General features: G+C 31.9%; 1 protein-coding gene across 1 annotated transcript in view; it reads right to left on the reverse strand.

Annotated features, from left to right (window-relative positions):
* Positions 1-2,316: 2,316 nt before the first annotated feature.
* LOC126880712 (uncharacterized) overlaps positions 2,317-22,883 on the reverse strand; it is a 71,912-nt gene continuing 51,345 nt past the window's right edge. Inside the window, exons 2-3 of the mRNA XM_050644755.1 lie at positions 11,269-11,667; positions 2,317-2,524 (exon numbers count right to left, since the gene is read on the reverse strand). Coding sequence (XP_050500712.1) covers positions 2,317-2,524; positions 11,269-11,667 — 607 coding nt within the window. The remainder of the gene's footprint in view (positions 2,525-11,268; positions 11,668-22,883) is intronic.

Here is a 22,883-nt window from a genome sequence, read left to right on the forward strand (position 1 = left end):
GCTTAAAGATAAACACATTGATAAAAAAGACTTAAGAATAATAACTCATCTTTACTTTAACCAAACAGCAAAAGTCAGAGTAGGTTAAAAACTTTTGGAGGAAGCAGAGATAAAAAGATGCGTAAAACAAGGTTGCATACTCTCCCCCTTATTGTTAAATCTATAGTCGGAAGAAATAATTAAAAAATCACTCGAAAATGTAACAATTGGAATAAAAGTCAACGGCAGACCCGCATCAACAACATCAGATATGCCGATGATACTATACTAATTGCAGAGAATATACAAGACCTACAGCCACTCTTAGATAATGTAGTAAATACTAGTGAGGAAAGCGGACTAACGCTTAACGCTAATAAAACAAAATTTATGACAATTTCCAAAACACAACAAGACATTTTAAACATAATAGGGGTATCAATAGAAAAAGTTAAAAAATACAGATATCTTGGTACAATCATTAATGAGAATAACGTGTATACAGAAGAAATAAAAATGAGAATTGGACAAGCTAGAGCAACATTTAACAAGATAAGAAGAGTATTATACAGTAGAGACCTTAGTTTGCAAATCAAACAACGAATACAGTAAAACCTCCGTTAACCGAAACCTTTTTAACCGAAACATCGTTTAACCGAAACGACTGACAGTTTCGATAATATCGTCAATAAAAGTAAATCTTTATCGTAAAACCGATGTTAATTTGTCAACATCAACTAAAGAACGCAATTAAATATACAACACATTACGAAATCACCGTATTTTTAATACTAACTTTGACCAAGAGTACTATGTAATTTGATACAAGAAAAAAAACAAAAAACAATGTTATTTTTAACCGAAATTCTTGTTATCCGAAACGGCCTGCCCCCAATTATTTCGGTTAACGGAGGTTTTACTGTACTACGTTCATATGTTTTCGGTGCTGCTGTATGGGGTGGAGGCCTGGACATTAAAGAAAGAAACAAGCGATCGACTTGAAGCATTCGAGATGTGGACCTACCGAATGATATTAAAAATAAATTGGGTAGATAGAATAACAAATGTTAAGGTCCTCTTGATCCAACTTGAACAGAATACACACCCCATACCTATCAAAAGGGGCGTTAGACAGGGAGATACGATTTCGCCGAAGCTCTTCAACCAAGCTCTAGAAGACATTTTCAAGAGATTACAATGGAAGAATATGGAATCATCATTAACGGCCAATACTTAAATCACCTAAGATACGCTGACGATATCGTCATTATCGCTACAGACAAGGAACAACTACAAATAATGATACAACAACTAGACCATGAAGCCAGTAAAGTTGGATTAAATATGAATTACAGCAAAACAAAAGTGATAACAAATCAAGAGGATGAGTTAAGAATAGTACTTAAAATAAACCAAATAGAGGAAGTGAATGAATACACATACTTGGGACAAATAATAAAATCGAATAGAGACAACCAAAAAGCAGAAATAAAGAGACGAACGAAGTTAGCGTGGGCCTGGTTTGGTAAGCTCAGCTTCATATTGAGGAATAAAAAATACCCTCAATATCTAAAAATGAAAATCTACGACCAATGTATTCTTCCGGTCCTTATGTCAAACATGGATGTTCACAAAAGCGAATATGGACAGAATTGCGAAAACACAAAGAGCCATGGAAAGACAAATGATCAACGTAAGACTGTCAGATAGAAAAAGGAATTCCTGGGTAAGAAATATCACAAAAGTTAAAGATGCTACTCGTCAAACAGCTAAACTAAAATGGAAATTCGCCGGTCATACGGTTAGACAAAAAGACGAAAGATGGAATAAAATTATTACAGAGTGGAGACCATGGACATATAAACGAAAGAGAGGGAGACCACAGATGAGATGAGTAGATGACCTAAAACACCAAGCAGGCTCAAAATGGATGCACATGGCTCAGGATAGAGAAATATGGAGGAGCGAAGGGGAGGCTTATGTCCAATATTGGATGTCGCAAGGCTAACAGAAAAAAAAAGGCCCTCAGAAAGATGAAAAAGGATAAGGAAATCACGAATACGATTAAGATAAGAAAGTTACAATATCTCGGCCACGTTATGAGAGCTGATAAATATGTGTTGCTACAAACCATAATGCAGGGAAAAATACAGGGAAAACGATTGGAAGAAGACGCATCTCCTGGCTCAACAATCTGAGAAAGTCTACTTGTTCAGAGCTACAATCTCAAAAGTGAAAATAGCTGTGATGATTACCAACCTCCTAGAGGAGACGGTACCTAAAGAAGAAGAATGTTGAGTTTAAATGTTGGGTATGTTACCCGACTGATAAATTTGATTAATTTGTTTTATCAGGGCATCCATAAAACCTTGTCAATAGACAGTTGATCTGACCCAGGGCTTTTCTATTTTCGTGTTTTTCTTCCTTTGTGATTTCTTCACTTGTTTGTTTTTCTTCTAACTGTATGTCTTGTAGGTCTCTTCTTTCGTCCTTGGACAGTTCTTCAAGAATGCTGAAGACATGATTAGCGTCTTCAGTAGAAGAACTGCAAGAAATTATTAAAATTGGGCACGGCGATAAAGGAATATTTAAAAATAATATACAAAGAACCAAATTAATTATTATTGATAGAAGTAGATGTAAGAAATATGGTAGAATATGAAGTGGTCAAAATTAATGGTACGACACTATGGGACAGAGCTAGAAGTACAAAGATACGACGGAGATGTAAGGTGGAGAATATCATGGACTGGCTAAGCAGAAGGGAACTATCATATAAGCCGAATAACAACAAATAGAATAATATAGGTGACGAGAAAATAGGAAGACGATCAGTGGGAAGACAATGAAAACAATGCAATGAACGCTTACTTGAAATCCACGAGGAAAAATTTCCTGTAGTTGGCTGTATACCATTACAAAAACATAAAATCCTTTATAAAAGGTATATTTGTTAAAATCCCTATACAGGGCTACATCAAAGACAGAACTAGTTTTCGATCGGTTGACCGATCATCATCAGTGCAATCCTAAAATGTGTACAACCAGATAAAATGATGCAAAGTATTTAAAATGTTGACTAAGGTTATAAAAAGTTATAGGTTATACTCACTTAGAATCTACATGCAAGCCACCAAAGTAAAAATAACAGGGTAAAAACCAGAGTTCCAGGTGATATGCAGGGATCTTGAGAAATGGTGGCATGTATCTTAGCTTCTATTATATATCCCTCCCAGATCAGAAAACAGTTCTACACCTTTGTCACCCACACAGTGATTTTTATGGTACTTCCACATACTATAACAACTTCCAATTATTCTAATATAATTGATAACTTTTAAATAAACACACAACTGCTTTTCTAAGCCCTAGATATCACATATAAAGGGTTTGATAATGTTTACTAAGTTTTCTATATTATGTGTAATGTGGTTTGCCTACTTCCTCCATTACAATATTTTAACATTTACGCTAAGTCTATTTCCAATTTTACAGACTATCTACCACAGTGGGAACGACTGTTTTTATTGTTATTAATTTAACAAATTTTACAATAAATACCACAAAACAACAGGGAAATTATAACTTCCTGTGGAACTGTCATTCCTATCATGTCACCATTCAGAATTTCCGTTAGCAAAATCACTTGCTTCCATACAGTCATGATGTGAACTTGTCAGATAGAGCTCATTGGTACCTTGGGCGAAAAACATTGGATATCTTAATCATCCATGTTATAATTCACATCTTTGTCATATGTTCCGATGACGGATCAATTGTAAAGGGTTTTTACCCTGTTATTTTTACTTTGGTGGCTTGCATGTAGATTCTAAGTGAGTATAACCTATAACTTTTTATAACCTTAGTCAACATTTTAAATACTTTGCATAATTTTATCTGGTTGTACACATTTTAGGATTGCACTGATGATGATCGGTCAACCGATCGAAAACTAGTTCTGTCTTTGATGTAGCCCTGTATAGGGATTTTAACAAATATACCTTTTATAAAGGATTTTATGCTTACTTGAAAGTTGTCGTTCAACTGGCACATCTGAAATCAGACAGGGTCATAGTCATAGTCCTGGATTCCGCGTAGCAAAAAAAGGCGATTAATAGCAAGCTGAAAATTTGTCAATAGCTTAATGGTGTCTAATCGGACAAACTTTGATGTACGGAAACACTGGAACAGAGGAACTTTTAATTGTGGAAAAGGATACAGGTTTCGAACGTCAGACTACGAAAATATCCCATGTATTTTGTCGGACAGAACTTCCAATTGATTTGTTACCCTTTCATTAAACTTTCATGCAAAAATCAGACTGCTATTTACCACCAATATTGTGTCATTTGACATGCTCTACGTGTCGGACGGAACATGCCCAACATATTTGTCGGGCAAACATTTTTCATACAGGGTGAGTCATGAGGAACTGAACATACTCCTACCTCGTATAGAGGCTCCTATGGTGAATAACAAATGACCATTACAAAGTGTCTGCTCCCCTTGTTTAATAATATACAGTAGCCTAATAAAATTAAAAAAAGTCAATATGTAAATTCGTACAGGTTAAAACAAATTTTATATCAAAGTTTAGGTGGGTACAAAAGATATTTTCAAGAAAGTATCCAAATCATACAAGGGGATCATTGTTTAAATAATTAAAAAGGGGTCATTTTTGCAAAAAAATTACTTTTTTAACTGCTGAGGTCATTCAATTACCAACGAAGGTCTATAGGATTTTTTTCTGCAAAGTTGAAGAGTAAATATTTCTCATGAGACTTACTAAATTAAATTTGACCCCCTATTTATTTAAATAATTATATATAAAAGTTTAAAAGCAAATTTGCAAAAAATTATTTTTAGCGTTTTAAATAAGCACTATAAAATATCTTATTTTACAGACTAAGTTGCGCTATATTACCAGTATCAAGCAAAAAAAATTGGTCGAAAAATATGTAACAGTTTTTGAGATATTGAATTTGATTATTAAATTTTACTATATTTTCAATTGCAAAAATGCGGTTGTTGCCAAAGAAAAATTCACCTAATTAAGATTTCAATATTTTTATTTTTATGTATATTTTTGATAAATGTGTTGATAAATTCAAATTTCAGTTAAACTCTCCCCTAAAATGGCATTTGAAAATTATTCAAATTTGTTTATAATTTGTTTTTTTAATAACGTCGCGGGGATTAAGTATTTTATTAAATGCCGTTTCGATCATTGGGTTCCTGGGATTTTTTTACTAATTAACAAAATTTTTTTGTCGTTTTTTCTTCTTCTTTTTCTTCTTGGAGTTATATTACTACGGGCCCTTTTAGGGTTAATTTTATTAAGAATGTCGAATCTCTGAGTTGTAGATTCTAGACCTAAAAATATTAAGATTTAACTAAAATCTTTTAAATAAAATGTGGCTACTTACTGAGTTACAGGGTGTTTTATTTAAAAATTTAATAATTATTGTTACCAAGTACTTTAAAACTATTTGACGTATCCTTATCATACTTGGCAGAAAGTGTGGCTATTATACACCCTATTAAATTGTGATTAATAAACGTTTCTAGCTAGTGCCGGAGACGTACGACAGGGGATAGTGAATGATTGACCCTTCCCAAATTCTACGCCACTGAGTGAATTACTATTGTAGCGAAATTTTTCGATTCTCCAATACTTTGTATGTAAATAACTGTATTGGTATTGATAAAGTCATCAGTTTGAGAGATATTGGAAGTTTAAAATGAATGAATGAATAAATCAAAATAACTATGCCGTTTCATTTTTAACGTCCAATATCTCGAAAACTAATGACTCAATCATTACCAGTAAAGAGTCTATTATTTACATAGAAAGTATTGCAGAATCGAAAAATTTCGCTAAAATAGTAATTCCCTCAGTGGCGTAGAATTTGGGAAGAGTCAACCATTAACTGGCCCCTGTCGTACGCCTCTGGTGGTAGCTAGAAACTTTTATTTATTACAATTTAGTAGACTGTATAGTACCCACACTTTCTGTAAAGTATGATAAGGATACGTCAAATAGTTTGAAAGTACTTGGTGAAAATAATTTTTAAATTTTTAAATAAAACACCCTGTAACTCAGTAAGTAGCCACATTTTATTTAAGTGATTTTAGACCAATCTTGATATTTTTAGGTCTAGAATCTACAACTTAGAGATTCGACATTCTTAATGACCCTTAACCCAAAAAGGGCCCGTAGTAATACAATGCCAAGAAAAAAAAAAGAAGAGGAAAAAAAGACAAAAAAATTTGTTAATTAGTGAAAAATTCCCAGGAACCCAATTATCGAAACGGCATTTTAAAATATTTAATCACAGCGACGTTATTAAAACAACAAATTATAAACAAATTTAAATTATTTTCAAATGCAATTTTAGGGGGCAGTTTAATTGAAATTTAAATTTATCAATACATTTATCGAAAATATACATAAAAATAAAAATAATAAGATTTAATACAGGTGAATATTTCTTTGGCAACAACCGCGTTTTTGCAATTGAAAATATAGTAACATTTAATAAACAAATTCAATATCTCAAAAAATATTAAATATTTTTCAACCAATTTTTTTTTTGCTTAATACAGATAATATAGCACAACTTATCCTGTAAAATAAGATATTTTATAGTGCTTATTTAAAACGCTAAAAATAATTTTTTGCAAATTTGTTTTTAAAGTTTTATGTATAATTATTTAAATAACTAGGGGGTCAAATTTAATTTAGTAAGACTTATGTGAAAGATTTACCCTTCTACTTTACAGAAAATAATCCTATAGACCTTTATCTGTAATTGAATGACCTCAGCAATTAAAAAAGTATTTTTTTGCAAAAATGACCCCTTTTTAATTATTTAAACAATGATCCCCTTGTATGATTTGGATACTTTCTTGAAAATATCTTTTGTACCCACCTAAACTTTGATATAAAATTTGTTTCAACCTGTACGAATTTACATTTTGATTTACATGTAGTGTAATTTTATTTTACTAGACTACAGGGCGAGTTTCGCATTTTGACAGAAATTTTTATTCGTCATAATTTTTGAACGGTCAGATCGATGTGTCTCTTATTTTGGCCAATCGTTGCACTATTACCACCTAATCAACTAATTTATTCAAACTAGAAAAAATCAGGTTCGGCTTTAAAAAATTTGTTCGTTTGGGTCTTAGAAAAAATTTCACCCTGTATACACTTTTTGAAAACTCTAATATGAATTTTACAAATTAGACAAAATAGGCAATTAAAATGGCATATTTATTTTTTTCCCTGCACGATTACTTAATTTTTTATTAAAAAATAAAATTTGACTATAAATTAAAAGTTTGGTAAAGTAAACCATAGATTTAAAAAAATTAACTTGTATTACAATAATTAATTTTTTTTAACAAATATTTGATTTATGTTACCACCCAATCAACTGACTTATTCAAACTAGAAAAAAATCAGGTCCGGCTTTAAAAAATTAGTTTGTTTGGGCCTTAGAAAAAATTTCACCCTGTATACGCTTTTTGAAAACTCTAATATGAATTTTACAAATTAGACAAATAGGCAATTAAAATGGCATATTTATTTTTTCCCCACATAATTACTTAATTTTTTATTAAAAATTCAAATTTGACTATGAATAATAATTAAAAATTTGGTAAAGTGAACCATAGACTTAAAAAAAATAACTTTTATTACAAAAATAATTTTTTTAAACAAATATTTGATTTATGTTACCACCCAATCAACTGATTTATTCAAACTAGAAAAAAATCAGGTCGGGCTTTACAAAATTAATTCGTTTGGGTCTTGGAAAAAATTTCACCCAGTATACGCTTTTTCAAAACTCTAATATGAATTTTACAAATTAGACAGATATGCAATTAAAATGGCATATTTATTTTTCCCCGCACGATTACTTAATTTTTTATTAAAAAATCAAATTTGTCAACATCGGAATTTTAACCTAAAAATGAAAAAAAAAAAAAGATGAAATCACGGTTTAACTCGCTACAACGTTCCATTTAAAATTTTTTTTCTGAAATTTTTACAGCACATATCTCTTACCATTGTGAATACTATGACAATTGCTGTAGACTTTCAGTCTTCTTCTCGTAAAAGTTATGAATTTTTAAAAATAAAAGGTGCAGCTTCGTGAATTGCAAAGGTAAATCGCAAAAATTAAGTGAAAACATTTAAAATTTATCTATTTGACCACGTCTATGTTAAACTATAAAGTCCAAAGAGAAGTGTTATGGGGAGTTTTAGATCTAGACGTGTTATAGAAAAAAAAACTGGTGAAACTTTTAATTTTAAGAAAAACGTTGTTAATTTTTTTTATTTTTATGGTAAAATTGCGATTTTGACAAATTTAATTTTTTAATAAAAAATTAAGTAATCGTGTGGGGAAAAAAATAAATATGCCATTTTAATTGCCAATTTGTCTAATTTGTAAAATTCATATTAGAGTTTTTAAAAAGCGTATACAGGGTGAAATTTTTTCTAAGACCCAAACGAACTAATTTTTTAAAGCCGGACCTGATTTTTTTCTAGTTTGAATAAAACAGTTGATTAGGTGGTAATAGTGTAACGATTGACCAAAATAAGAGACACATCGATCTCACCGTTCAAAAATTATGACGAATATAAATTTCTGTCAAAATGCGAAACTCGCCCTGTATATTATTAAACAATGGGAGCAGACACTTTTTAATGGTCATTTGTTATTCCCCATAGGGGCCTCTGTACGAGGTAGGAGTATGTACAGTTCCTCATGACTCACCCTGTAGGATATAAAGTTTGCTATTAAATAAAATTAAACACAACTTGCTATTTTTCACAATCATAACGTACATCAAAGTGTGTCCGACTAGACACCCTTAAGCTATTAACAAATTTTCAGCTTGCTATTAATCAACATTTTTTGGTACGCGGGATCCAGTCCTATAGCACCTACAGTACATACATAAAACGAATCTAATCGGATTATATTCATGTAGTCGTAGTTTCTTTATTATTAAGGTATTACAAATATTTCTAACTTTTCTAAAACCCTTATTTAATACAGTGGAACCTCGATAAGTCGGCCCCCGATAACCCGGAAATCCGGCTAACCCGGACCGATTTTCATCGGACAAACATTTCAAGAATAAAAATGTATGTATTATGTTAAAACATTTTATCTGCAGCCGCTTCTGGAATGTCTTAAAAATATCGAATTTTATTGATAAAACTTCAATCATAATATTATAATATTTGAGAGATAATGGGTATCTGCGTAATTTGAACTATATGAATCATGCACACGGCGGCGGCAGAGCGACGTTTATTATCGCAAACAACAGGCACCTGTTATTCCTTTATTTATTTTCAACTGTCTTTTAAAAAATTGTTTTTTAAACAATGGTCTTTTAAACAATGAAAGAGTCACTGTTCTTAAATTACATAACATCATTCCGATGGCAGACCAGACGAAATTGACACAACCAAACTGACTGAGTTTTTTTATCTAGAAATTAATAATACTCTATATTGTCTATACTAAACTCTATACAACTATAGGTAACTGTGCATATATATTTCATATTATTTTGCTTATAAGGGACTTTATCTATAAGTATAAACCCTATTCCACGAACATACGCCTGTTTTGGATTACTTCGACAACGAATATTTTACTGTGCAAAATAAGAAGAACGAAAGTAAATTGCAAATTACATTGTTGTTCATTGGAATAATTATTAGCGCCATTTACTTTCGTACTTTTTATGTTGCACAGTAAAATATTCGTTGTCAAAGTAATCCAAGACAGGCGTATGTTCGTGGAATGGCCCATACCGTATTTTATTAATTTTTACCATGCTCTCCGGCTAACCCGGATTTTCGATAACCCGGATCGGCCGCGGTCCCGATTAATCCGACTTATCGAGGTTCCACTGTATATGGTTTGGTCGTATCTATCTAAAAATCAAGAATAAGGTAAAACATTTTTTAGGCTTGAAACTAAAATATAGCCCCTCGTTTCGTTTCCGGTACAAGCTTCTGTTCAGAATTATATAAAAAACATGGCGTGTATTGTCGATAGACACAGGTCTGTTTGTTGCTTTAACAAGAATGTTGATGCATTAATTGCCTATTTTTAATTAAAAAACTATTAGCAGTGTAAATTATATCGTGTTATTTAATATCACATATTTTATAAGTAAGTCCATGTTTATCTATTTTAGTTGGAAATGGAAAGTAATTTGTCGAGTTTTTAATTAAATTAGCTTAGTACGTATAATTACCTGCAACTTTTTTTGATTACATATACAAATAAATTAGAGGAATAGAGAGAAACATATTGTTACCACCATATTGCTCGCTAGTAGGTACTTTGATTTCAAGCCAGGGTTTTCTCACATCTTTATGCTCAGATATATAGATTCTACCTTCCTCTTTATATATCCTGTCCTTTTAGAACGTTGGTTACCATCACAGCTATCTTAATTTTATTCACGGCCACCCTAAATAGCATGCTTGTGTCAATACCATACCAATCTCGCACGTTTTTTAACCAGAAAGTCTCTGGACTGCATTTGCCTGCTATTTTCCCTTGCATTCCATCACTCTCCCAATTTTCTGGTTGTTGGTCACAATAGGCTGGTTGTTTCTTGTGCCAAATTGCATTTCGTTGGTTTGGTTAATGTTTATTTCTAGACCAACCTTCTTTGAATCTACTTATAATCTGCTTCTTATAATCTATTTTTAGTTACTTGGTTAGCAATCTAGATCTTTCAGTCTGCTAGTATGGACTCCAATACTATATTAAATATTGGTAACAATAAAATGCAGCCCTGTTTTCTCCATTTAGTAGAGGTATTGGATCAGATCCTATACCGTTGTGTAGGACTTGGCTTCCTGTAACACTATAGAATTATTTGATGAGATTTTATTATTTTTTCTTGTATTTTCATTTCCTTAAGTACTTTACCAAGAGAAGACAGAAGAAGTAGAGGTAGACCACCTACACGATGGACAGACGACGTCAAAAGGATTACTGGGAATTGGTTGCAGAAAGCCCAAGATCGACAAAACTGGAAGAAATTAGAGGAGGCCTATGTTCAACTTTGGATGCAGAAGGCTGGATGATAAAATGCTTTCTATGGTCATATGTGTTAGCGTGTGTGTATCTATGTTGTGCATGCGTGTGTATATGTTGTGCATGCGTGTGAGAGAGAAGAGGGAACTGCTCAAGTCTGCTCAGATTTTAATAATTCGAAGATATTCATTAGTCCAATTACTTCTTCTTCTTCTTCTTAGGAGCAGCCTTTCTAGCTCTTGGCGAACTTGCAGCAGCCTTGGCAGTTTTAATTTTGGGTGCTTTTGGTTTTTTCGTAGGACTTCCTTTATTTGACTTCTTCGCCTTGGTTGGTGTTTTTACTTTAGCTTCTGTGGAAGTTGAAACTGCGGATGAGGACGCAGTTTTAGGTGCTGACTTCTTTTCAACTTTCTTCGCCTTGGCTGGCTTTTTCTCTGTCTTTGATGCGGCTTTTCTAGCCTTAGTCACTTTCTTTACAGATTTTGCCTTTTCACCGGTAGCAGCATGTTTGGTAGCGGTGGCAGTTTTCCTCGGTTTAGCTGCTCTTTCAGCTTTCGTTTTGTCTCCTGAACTAATGATTTTTTGCCGTTCTTTTTGTCTCCTGCTTAAGTCAGATGTGCATATATTTGTACTAAGGTAAGTTAGGTTCAGTTGAACTATTTTTGGTCCCAGAATATGTGATTTAATTAATGGCCTGTTATTACACTTTGACCTTTTTGTTACACCCTGTATATTGAATAACAATATCAACGTATCTACTTGATTAAACCGGAACTTTGTTAATACTCAAATCGTCACACCGCACCAGTTGTCCGCTCAAGTTTGACTAAGCAACATCATTAATCATTCACCAATACTTAAAGTTTAGGTACGCCTGTTTAGTGTCATAAAAGTTGGAATAATGGATGTTTTTAAACAACCTTCTCATCAACGAGAAGCTAATTGAGACAAAGTATCTAACATTTAAACTTGAACGGTTGTAAGAACTGTAAGAGCAAATCGTTTTAATTCGTCTAATAATATTTCTCTTTGTATTTACCCTTTGTTTTGGTTGCACACTAAATGTTTTATAGATATGAACAAGCCTTTTTATATCCCAACAGTCAAGTAACACATATATGTAGGTATACAATGTACCTGCTGGAGAACACATTATAAATTCTTACATCTTATAGGGCTTGCATAGTCGTTTTAAACTTAAAGAAAAGAAAGGAAGTAAAAATTAAATTTAAGCTCAAAAAATACTAAGATAATACTATCATTATGATAAGGTAAAAATGTTAAAAAAGTACAAAGGTAAAACATCGAAAGGACGATGATGCTCAGAATATAATAAAATAAGTAACAAACAGATACGAAAAATAGAAAAAAGCTGTCAATAGGTTGTGCTCTCAATAAGTTTACTAAACTAGAATATAATAATTTTGTAATTTAAGTGACAAATTTTGTTTTTAAATTTGCTTGTTTATTGCAGTATAGTATGATTGTAACTTTCGATACATTAATAAATAATAACATAATTGCCCAAAATTAAATTAGACAAGGCGAAAACGGCGCGTTCGTTGGGAAAAATATTCCCATGAGACTTTTTTGAATAATCACATTCGTGAGACACCTCCGAAATAAGGTTCAAGAAGTCGCCCACGCGAAAAGTGGTCCAAATTTTTTTTAACAATTTTTTTTAATCAAATTGCAAAATTTTTTTTATGTTTTTTGGACCATTCTGGACAAAAAAGGTCTGTTATATTTTTTCACTTAAGTTGAGCGTTTTCGAGTTATAAGCAATTTAAAATTTGAAAAACGCGAAAATGACCATTTTCAAGGCTTAATAACTCGGTTAAAAGTTATTATTATGAAAGTCAGAAAGTGACTTAATCAAAGTTTAAAGCCCCCCTACAAGATCCTGAAGAAATTTTTGTCATTATTTTATTACCAAGCTGTTATTTTTAAGTAATAATAAAGAGCGCCATGCACGTGTTAGGCGGCCGTAAATGCTGACTGCGAGAGAGATGCCATTCCGACAGTCCACTTGTGCATCTTACTCGCACTCACATTTACAGCCGCGTCAATACGATCTAACCGCTCATTGTTATTAAATAAAAATAACAGCTAAGTAATAAATTAATGACACAGATTTCTTCAGGATCATGTAACGGGGGCTTTAAATTTTGATTTAGTCACTTTCTGACTTTCATAATAATAACTTTTAACCGAGTTATTAAGCCTTGAAAATAGTCATTTTCGCGTTTTTCAAATTTTAAATTGCTTATAACTCGAAAACAATCAACTTTAGAGAAAAAATATAACAGACCTTTTTTGTCAAGAATGGTCCAAAAAACCTAAAAAAAAATTGTCCGGGCCAAAAATATTAATTTTTGCAATTTGATTAAAAATAATTTGAACCACTTTTCGAGTGGGCGACTTCTTGAACCTTATTCTGGGGTGTCTGACGAATGTGATGATGCGAAAAAATCTCATGGGCATATTTTTCCCAACGAACCCGCCGGTTTCGTCTTGTCTAAATGAAAAGAAGTAGCTACTAAAATAAACTAAATTCTATATTTATCCTAAGTAAATTACAAATTGATTCTAAAGAAAATTATATTTTTAATTAATGTTTGATTTTCACACCTGTCAAAAACCAAACCCAAAAATACACAACAAAAATTAATGAACTGCACCTATAAAATACCCTGTGATTGCAACAATTTCTATGAGGGAGAAACCGCAAGACAACTAAGTGTAAGGATATATATTATGAGCATGGAATATTGGTACCTACTTACCTACATAAAATCCAGAGACTTCGACAAATTTTAGATTAAGCAAACATGCTTAGCACAACGAGCACAGAGTACAATGTGATACAAAGAAACAGACATGAAAAAGAGAAAATTCAAAGAAGCATCTCTTATCCTACAATTTGTAGCAAAACCATTAGCACAATGTAGTAGGCTTTGTTTGTCAACACTAAAAAAAAAGTTAACAACACAATGTGAATGTTTCAGAACCTTTTTAAAGTTATGCTTTAAAGTTAAGTAGGTATGCTTAAACATTTTAAGAAGGTAAAGAATTTTATAAGACCGTCACAAAAATTATTATAAATAAACATTTTTTAAACAATAAACTAAGTCGGTTCGCTAAACTCAGACACAACTGGCTAATGATTTTAGTAGGTATTTTTTTTTGTTTTTTGCCAATTTTACCAAAATTGGCAAAATTACTAACTATTTAGTAATTATTTTTTTTTGCAAATTTTACCAAATTGGCAAAATTACTTGCTAAAATTACTAGCCAGTTGTGTCTGAGTTTAGCGAGCCGACTTTATCTACCTGTTTCTATTTGGGCTCAATTACACCTATTTTAGACAAGTTAACTCCATTTTTGGGTTTTTCTTACTGTTTTCGTTTTTTGTCTCATTTGAAATTTTATTGTCACATTTCGGTATCTACACTAATACTTAAGTGTCAAGAGGTTGACTCAATATTTTCTTTTTTATCTTCACCAAAGTATTACATATCATATATCAAATTTATTTAAGTAATAAATTTACCATTAATTACAGTTGATTTTAAAAGGTAGCACTTTTAAAAGGTAGGTAACACATTTTTGTACTAAGTATTTGGAGTTAGGCTTCTTTGATTTCCTTGTCATCTTTATTTTAATTTAACGTAGAATTTTGGAAATTTTTTGAATGATATCAGTGTTATCCGTCGCTTGGTTAGTATGTTTATTAAAGATTAGTATGTTTATTAAAGATAAGGATGGCTTCTGGTATCTTTGCATATTTATTTAGCTATATGGTACCTACTTACTAACTTATTGACTTTAGTCATAATCATTATGGATGAAATATAATATATGTACCTAACTAGGAAACCTACCTATTATTTAAGAAATAAGCTACTAACACAAAAACTAGTAAGCGGTTTAGTACCTATACAAGTCGGAAGAAGAGATATTTCTTACAAATTGAGGAACTGAATCATAATGTGATCCATTACAGCAAAAAAAATTTAGTTTACATTAATTTATCTACAATATGTACTTTAATCACAATACCTAAGTAGGTACCTAAATAGTTGATATACCTACTTGTATCTTCATATAACTTGCAAGAATGTCGTATGACACTTTCCTACTGTTAAAAAAATATATTTTTCAAATCAGCGTAGGTACGTATGCAGAAATATCTTTTTTTTAATTACAAAACAATAGTCGTTTTAACCACCTGGCTCATCAGCAGTCAGCAACATTATTATTAATTAGATACATTATATTACTTGTATAAATATGTATCATTTAGAAAGCTAATTAAGTTTTTATTAACTAAATTTTTACCTAATAATGTTTTTAAGTCACTAAAAATATTGTTATTTTGTCTGCTCTCTCCATATTTTTCACTTTCTGTTAGGAGGTTTTTAACAGTAATGTTGACTTAACAGTATTCATACACTGGAATGTCTTTCTTAGTCATTAGAAGGGTACTAATGAGTAATATTCCTCTTCTACTGCCGTGTCCACTAATGAAGATTGGCTATTACCATTGCAAATTCGTCTCTATTTTCTATTTTTTTAAGCGTCTGTGTGTTTAACGCGGTCCAGTCGCGTATGATTTTCAACCAGGATATTTGTCATCTACCAGGACCCCCTGTTGCTTCGATTTTACCCGTCATAATTAGCTGCAACAACTCGTGCTTATCATTTCTAAGTATGTGCCCCAAATATGCTTTATTTCGCCTTTTACCCAGGCAACCAAGTGACGTCAATAACGTCGAGGAAACGTCAGGTTTTGTTTGAATATTTACACGTTTTTGAACATTACGTCGTATAAACGTCTTTTCTAGGTGATTTTAAATACGTAAGATTAATGGCGTTAAAATACGTTTAAAAATACGTTTTCATTTCAGACAGCCCAAGTCTGACGTCACAAAAATGGGAGGAGCTTAACAGGTTATTACTTATAATGTTAATGTTGTATATTGACGTTTATAAGCTTAAATTGTCATAAGAAATAAAGAAATTTTTCAATAATTGTTTACGTGCTTTGTGTGGTAAAAAGGACTTTTCATTTAGATAGTTGAATTTGAAGAAACGTGTTAATTAAGAGATTTTTATTCGTTTTTCTCAAGTGAGTTGTGAGTTAGTTAAATGCAATAGTTCTTCTTGAAAACGGTTTGAGGTTATGTGTTTTGTTTTGGTGAATATTTTCTGTTAATGAACTAATTATGTGTTATCGAGTTTAATTAAATTAATTTGTTAATAAATTATTTATTAGTTTATATGTTGTTTCAGTTTTGACACAGTAAGTATCTATACCTTAGCCTATAAGCTAAATTTAAAACAGTTAAATGAAGAATTGTAATATCAACAATACCTACCCATAGGAATAATTATTATTGTGTATTTTTAAAACCATAAAATGAAAAATAATCTAAAAAACGACATAAAAACTACGTTTTTTATATCACCTATTTAAAACGTGATAAAAATGACGTCAGTTATTGTGGGACATATTCACGTGACTTTCGACGTCGAAAAACCGTGACAAACTGACGTGGTTTGGTGATCATTAAGACGTCTTTTCAACGTTTTGTAAACGTTATTTGGTTGCCTGGGTAATAGTTGTCAGAATTTCTCTGTTTCTTGCCATTCTGTTCAGCACCATTTCGTTCGTAATATGATCGGTCCATAAGTAATATTGATACATACTTATTATCTAATTGAACTCGAAAAATTTTGACTTAATGAGCTCTTCTTAGGTTATAGTTAGGTACTTAGCGCGACAGGTCCCCTATATCGATTTAATTTCTTTTAGTTTTTATTCCGATAAGTCCCATTTATTTTGCCAGGCACTAATCATTTCTTTGACGAATTATTTTAGTAAGTAATCACTGGAGATAGCCTTTGACCCTATTTTAGCATGATCATTTTTGATAGCTTCTCTTTCTTGGAGGTCTAATTTTACATTTGGTAACTTGTATTACCATGTGAGATGGAACCGACATAAATGTGACTTCGAAGCCAGATTCTTGTAAAGTAGCAAGTTCTTTCTCGACGAGTAAGGCTATGGGGTTCTTGGTGTACCTACCTATAGTTGGCCGATTGTTGTTAACAGTATAGAGAATCTGTGATAATGACGGAAGAAGAAAGAATAATGGTTTGTACTTTTGATATGAATGAGTGATTATAATATTGGATCCAAGTCTTCTTTGGTCTTCCTTTCATATACCTCACAGGAAGCCAAAGATCAGCAATTCTTCATATAGGGTCTATATATCGACTCGACTATCTGTCCAAATGATCGTATCTATGCTCTCGCAATTTGGAATCAATTGCTGCACCTCTATTGAAAAATTCACACCGAAAATGCAGTACGGCTAAGATAGGGCAATACAGTTCTAATGGGGAATAAACGCACAGGGTTGTCGGTCTTCACCAGTTGTTGATTGCTCTCTCAAGAGCGTCGCACAGGAACTGTGGCAACACTGAATGCGCATTCCTATCTTAACTGTACTGCAATCCCAGTGTGAATTTCACGTTAGACTTCCCCTAATATACTTAGTCTTAGTTTTATCAATTTTTGTCACTCCACTCATCGATCTAAGCATTTTTATTTCCGCCACATGCATTAGTTTTTCCTAAGTATTTCTTTTTAAGTGCCAAACATTCAGTTCCGTGTCTAATAACCGGTCTTATGGATGTTTTATAGTTTTCCCTGCAACTTCATTGGAATTTTTCTGTCATACACGTCACTCGCTTTCTTTTTTCCATTTTATCCATCCAACCCTAATTCTTAATACTTACTAATTATTCTGAAGCAATTTTCTTGTGGCATCCTAATGTAATTTAGTATTTTTGGTGGAAAAGGTACAATTTTACTTTAAAACTAACTTAATTTGACGATTTGATTTCTACTTCGGAGATTGTTCTCAAAATACAAAACATTATAATGATGTTATTAGATATATTAAAACATTATAAATATTTTATTAAACCTTATGGTTTTTTGTGTTTTGGGAAGAATTTCCGAAATGAAAACTCAAACGTCAATTTGACAGTTAAAGTGAAATTGTGGCTTAGGTACTTATTTCCACCAAAAATACCTAAGTACACTAAACCGTAATCATTCTACTTATTATAGGTATAGGCACTGAAAACTACTTATGTAAGTAATTACTTACTAGCAACTTCATTTTAAAAGAAATAAGTAGATAAGTAGGTACATACCTACTTATTTTCAAATTTGTTTTTAGTTTATTTTATATATTAACCAAGTGAAGTGGTGTCAGATTTATTTTAGATATTTTTGTTCTAAAACTGTTAAGTAATTCTTACATGCTTTTTTTACTTTTATTCTCCGTCGCAAACCATGCAACTATATAGCTGTATCATTGTTTAAAAAAACATATTAATAGAAACTTTTTTCTATAACTCATAGGTAATAAAAATGAAGCTTGATTTTTTTAATTGCATGTTGGTTCCATTGTTGAAATTCCTATTGATGAAATATATGTTTGCTAATTGTATATTACCTATACATAAATCTTAAATACAATATTCTCCCCTTGCAATCCACTATGCTCCAAGTATCAATTTTATAGTTTTTAGCGTAGATATACCTAAGTAGACATATCTTAGAAATTAAAAAAACAAAACAAAACGAACATTATAAACATTACAACTGGTCACAACTTTGATTAAAAAAATGGCTCGTAAGTCAGTTAGCTATACCTAATAGATAAATATCTGTGGCACTTAAATTTGGATGTACCTATCTATCTAGATTCTACCTACCTCCTATCTACAAAACAATTTTCCTAGAAATAAAAGTTCGCCAAAGCAGTTCATATTTTGTAAACTTACTCAACCACTTCTGCATAAAAATTCCTAACAACAGAAAACCCTACAATTTCTTTATTCCTCCGTGAGATGCGCCCATCACGAAACCATCTCAATAAACTATTTAGTTCAAAAAACTTCCGTCAACCCAACAAAGTGTCGCTACTACACAGAGCCGCTCTGTATACCCATCGGCTTAATCGCTGATCACAACTCCGTCAGCCAATGGCGCGCAGCCTAGACTTCCAGAGGCGGTGCCACCCGACTTTGACAAATCGGGAGGCAGTGCGTACTCGACGTGCGCCTGACGGATACTAAGTAGTTTAGGAGGAGCTCAGTTGGGTCGACCCTAATCAGCATGGCTTCAACGCGGTAAATTCGAATTCGCTTGATCTGTTTCGTTTTTGGAGTTTTCTGGATGGAATTTCGTGGGCTGGTTGGAATAATGAGAATATAATTGCATGGTGTAGTGGTCCTTGATCGGGGGAGTATTATGTCGATAAACTTTTGTTGGAATTCGTGTATGAGGTTTTTAAAATGTCGATAATGCTGGCACGTTTACTTTTGATAGATGTATCATTTGTTAATTTCGTAGGTTTTGTTACCCGAAATTCGGAGGAGTTAATTGGGAAAGTAATTATTGCATTTTTAATTTCGGTGGCACGTGACAGGTGAAGGTTTTCGCTTGTTTATTTTATATATCTGGAACAAGATCTATCCATTATTAATTCATGCTTTTTTCTAATTACCAGTTATAATTATATTTAAATAACTAGGTATCTACAACATTTTTTCGTTAGGTTTTTCTTTCGTTTTCCTCTCTACTCAGTTACAAATTGTTAATTTTCTCTCAAGGTACCTAGAGTTTCATATAATGTAGATATTAAATACTTAGACATAATCTCTTCTAATGGAATTGCATATATCTATTAGTGACTTGTTAACACAGAAGCTTATTATGGTAGGAGATCCCAAGCAGGGATTTTTGCAGTTACTCGAGCGCGCAAAATTATCATATGGGGAGAAACCTGGTACCCTGCAGATGTACATACCTCTACTGTCCTCTACCATATATTGGCTCTTAACACAGAGAAGTTCGTTAAGGGGGGCCCGAAAAAAATAATCTATCCTTAAAAATACTCGAAATTGTCAGATTAAGATAAGGTAAGTTAAGTACGAGCAAAAGAGTGTATATTTCAAAAATCTGACGATTTGAGAGGGGCGTAAGGAAATGGGCGGTTCAAAAATTTCACAAACAAAAGCGAATATTACGCGAAATGAACGTCAGATCGAAAAACTAAAAACTACGTTATATTTTTCAAAAATCTATCGAATGATAGATGACACCCCACGAAGAGGGGTGGGGGGTAAATTTAAAATTTTAAATACAAATCCCGCGACATTTCGCAAAATAAACATCAGGTCGAAAACTGCAAAATACACTTATTCAATATTTTTGAAAAATCTATCGAATGGTACCAAACACGAGACCCCAAGGGAGGTGGGGTGGGGGGTTACTTTATAATCTTAAATAGGAGCCCCAAATTTTTATTGCAGATTTGGATTCTTTACGTAAAAATAAGCAACTGTTATTCGAAACATTTTTTCGAATTATGGATAGATGGCACTATAATCGGAAAAAACGATTGTTGGAAATGGAAAAAAAATAAATTAAAAAATGGCAAGTCCCCCCATTGTACACCAACTTTTTTTGGTTGGTTTTAGGACCTAATAATCACAACTCAATAGGTCCCCAAATTGGTCGAGTGATTGCACATTTACATACTTTGCTCCCCTACAATTATAGATATTTTTCGGATGGGATTAAACCATGGGATTAAACCACAATTAATTTTAATTAAAATTGCATTTTTTTTTTTTGAACAAACCGTTTCCAAAAACTCCTGAATAAAATTATTAAACCTGAACTTACCGAACCATTTATAAAAAAAAATATTAAGTACTTCTAAAATTATTATAAACTCTTTTGCCGATTTGTAAGTAATTAACATTACGAGTACTTATTGTTTACACTGTCATTCTAGACAGTAGTTTTATTTTCCACACTTCCTGGAACTATTTGGCTTCTTAAAATATACTAGCTCAATTGTTTTTGCAGGTACCTATGGCAATGGAAATAACAGCCATAACAACTGTAACCAGCACACCCAATTAAGCTTCTTGGTTTCTGGCAAAGACTATTAGTTGTTTTGACTCATTTCTTTGAAGCTTCTCCATTTTTTTTGACTTTATGTAGCACGCAAGTGTTACTTGTATTATTGTATATTTTATTGCTTGTCCATGTCCAGTGTCGTAACTGATTACAAACGTTTTTGCTCCTTTAGAATTAATATTTTCACAAATCTGCTCAATAGTGTATAAACATTTTCTTTTTCAGGATAGGTGCTAATAGGACAAGAGTTGAATAGTCTAAGAATGTAAATTTATCGTCAGGGTATATTACCTGTGTAGGTAGTAGGTACCTATACATAATGTTATTGCCTTGTGCAATATATTTCTTTGACATCACTGGGTATTATCTTACAGATTTCTAGTAAGTAACGTCTTAGATCAAACGTACTTTTCATCAAATCAATTTTTTATCGTCTCATAGAAGTATTTGAAGCTTCCCCTAATGTCTTTAAAAGTTTTAAATTGTTCATAAAGGGTTTAATCACTTCAAAGAACTATTTTTTTTTTCTTTTAAAAAAGTTAATATTGTTAATATAGAGGAGAGGAGGGTAATATGGAATATCATTTAGATTTTTTAAAATAACTTATTTATTTTTGAATAAAAATTCTCAAAATCATCATGACTCCGTACTACAACTTATTGGAATGAACTATCACTTTAAGAAATGAAATATTTATTTTGTTTTTATAAAAATATTTATAACAAAAAAAATGTTACAAATGGAGGTTAATATGAAATAGTCGGGTAATATGGAATACATGTTATAATCATTGAAAAAAATAGAGTTCATGAAACATTAACCAAAAAGAAATATTTTCAACTATAAAAACCATATTTTTAAGTTTAATATATGCTAATCATTACTGCTTCTACTCTATTTACAAAAATCACACACATAATCTTCTTTCTCTGTTCCGGTACAGTCAAGGTGGGCTCACAAAGAACAGTTTAAGCATTGAATCCAAATCTCTCCTCGTTTATCTTCGAAGAATTTTCCATTAGAGAAGATACATTCAGAGTCTTTGTTTTCTGGTTCTTTAGAACATTCTTCTAAAAATACCTACTACATATTCCATAATAACCGACACGCCATCTTGGAATAATAACCTTTAAACTGATGGACAAAACACTATTAGATAACAAACGACCAAGCTATGCAAAACTACACTTCTTTTACTTTATATTATGATTAATCACAATATTTAAATCAAATGCATATCTAGTATTAGACTAAAATGTTTAAAAAAATGATTAAAATGCAAAAACTTTTGAAGGTCATAAAACAAACTTTTTCTGTAGCGCATTGTACACCAAACCAACAACAAGAGGTCAACCCTGGCTGCATAATATAATGCGAGTATTTACATATTATTCGGTAATTCACGGTATTTTCACACGATGGCAACACCTAATAGAGCTGTAAACTCGGTATTCCATATTTCCCGACTATTCCATAATACCCTCCTCTCCTCTATATACTTATCAGTATTTGCTGGTAAGTATATTTTGTTGGTACATATACCAAAGAATCCAAAAAGAAGAAGGTGCTCCAAATTAAAATAAGAGTGGTGTGGTGAGGTCCAGTAAATTTTATGGAGAAAAAAAGAATCTTTACACAATACATATTGTTATATTTCTATTTGATATGAAAATTAAATTTTGATAATTATAGACAAAATTCAATTTAATATAAAATATTTTCAATTTTCTCAACCACGGGCATATAAATTTAGAACAACCTGTATACAACAAATTGTTATATTTAATTTTAAGAAGTGATT

This window comes from Diabrotica virgifera, chromosome 2 (assembly GCF_917563875.1).
Source record: "Diabrotica virgifera virgifera chromosome 2, PGI_DIABVI_V3a".
Lineage (NCBI taxonomy): Eukaryota > Metazoa > Arthropoda > Insecta > Coleoptera > Chrysomelidae > Diabrotica > Diabrotica virgifera.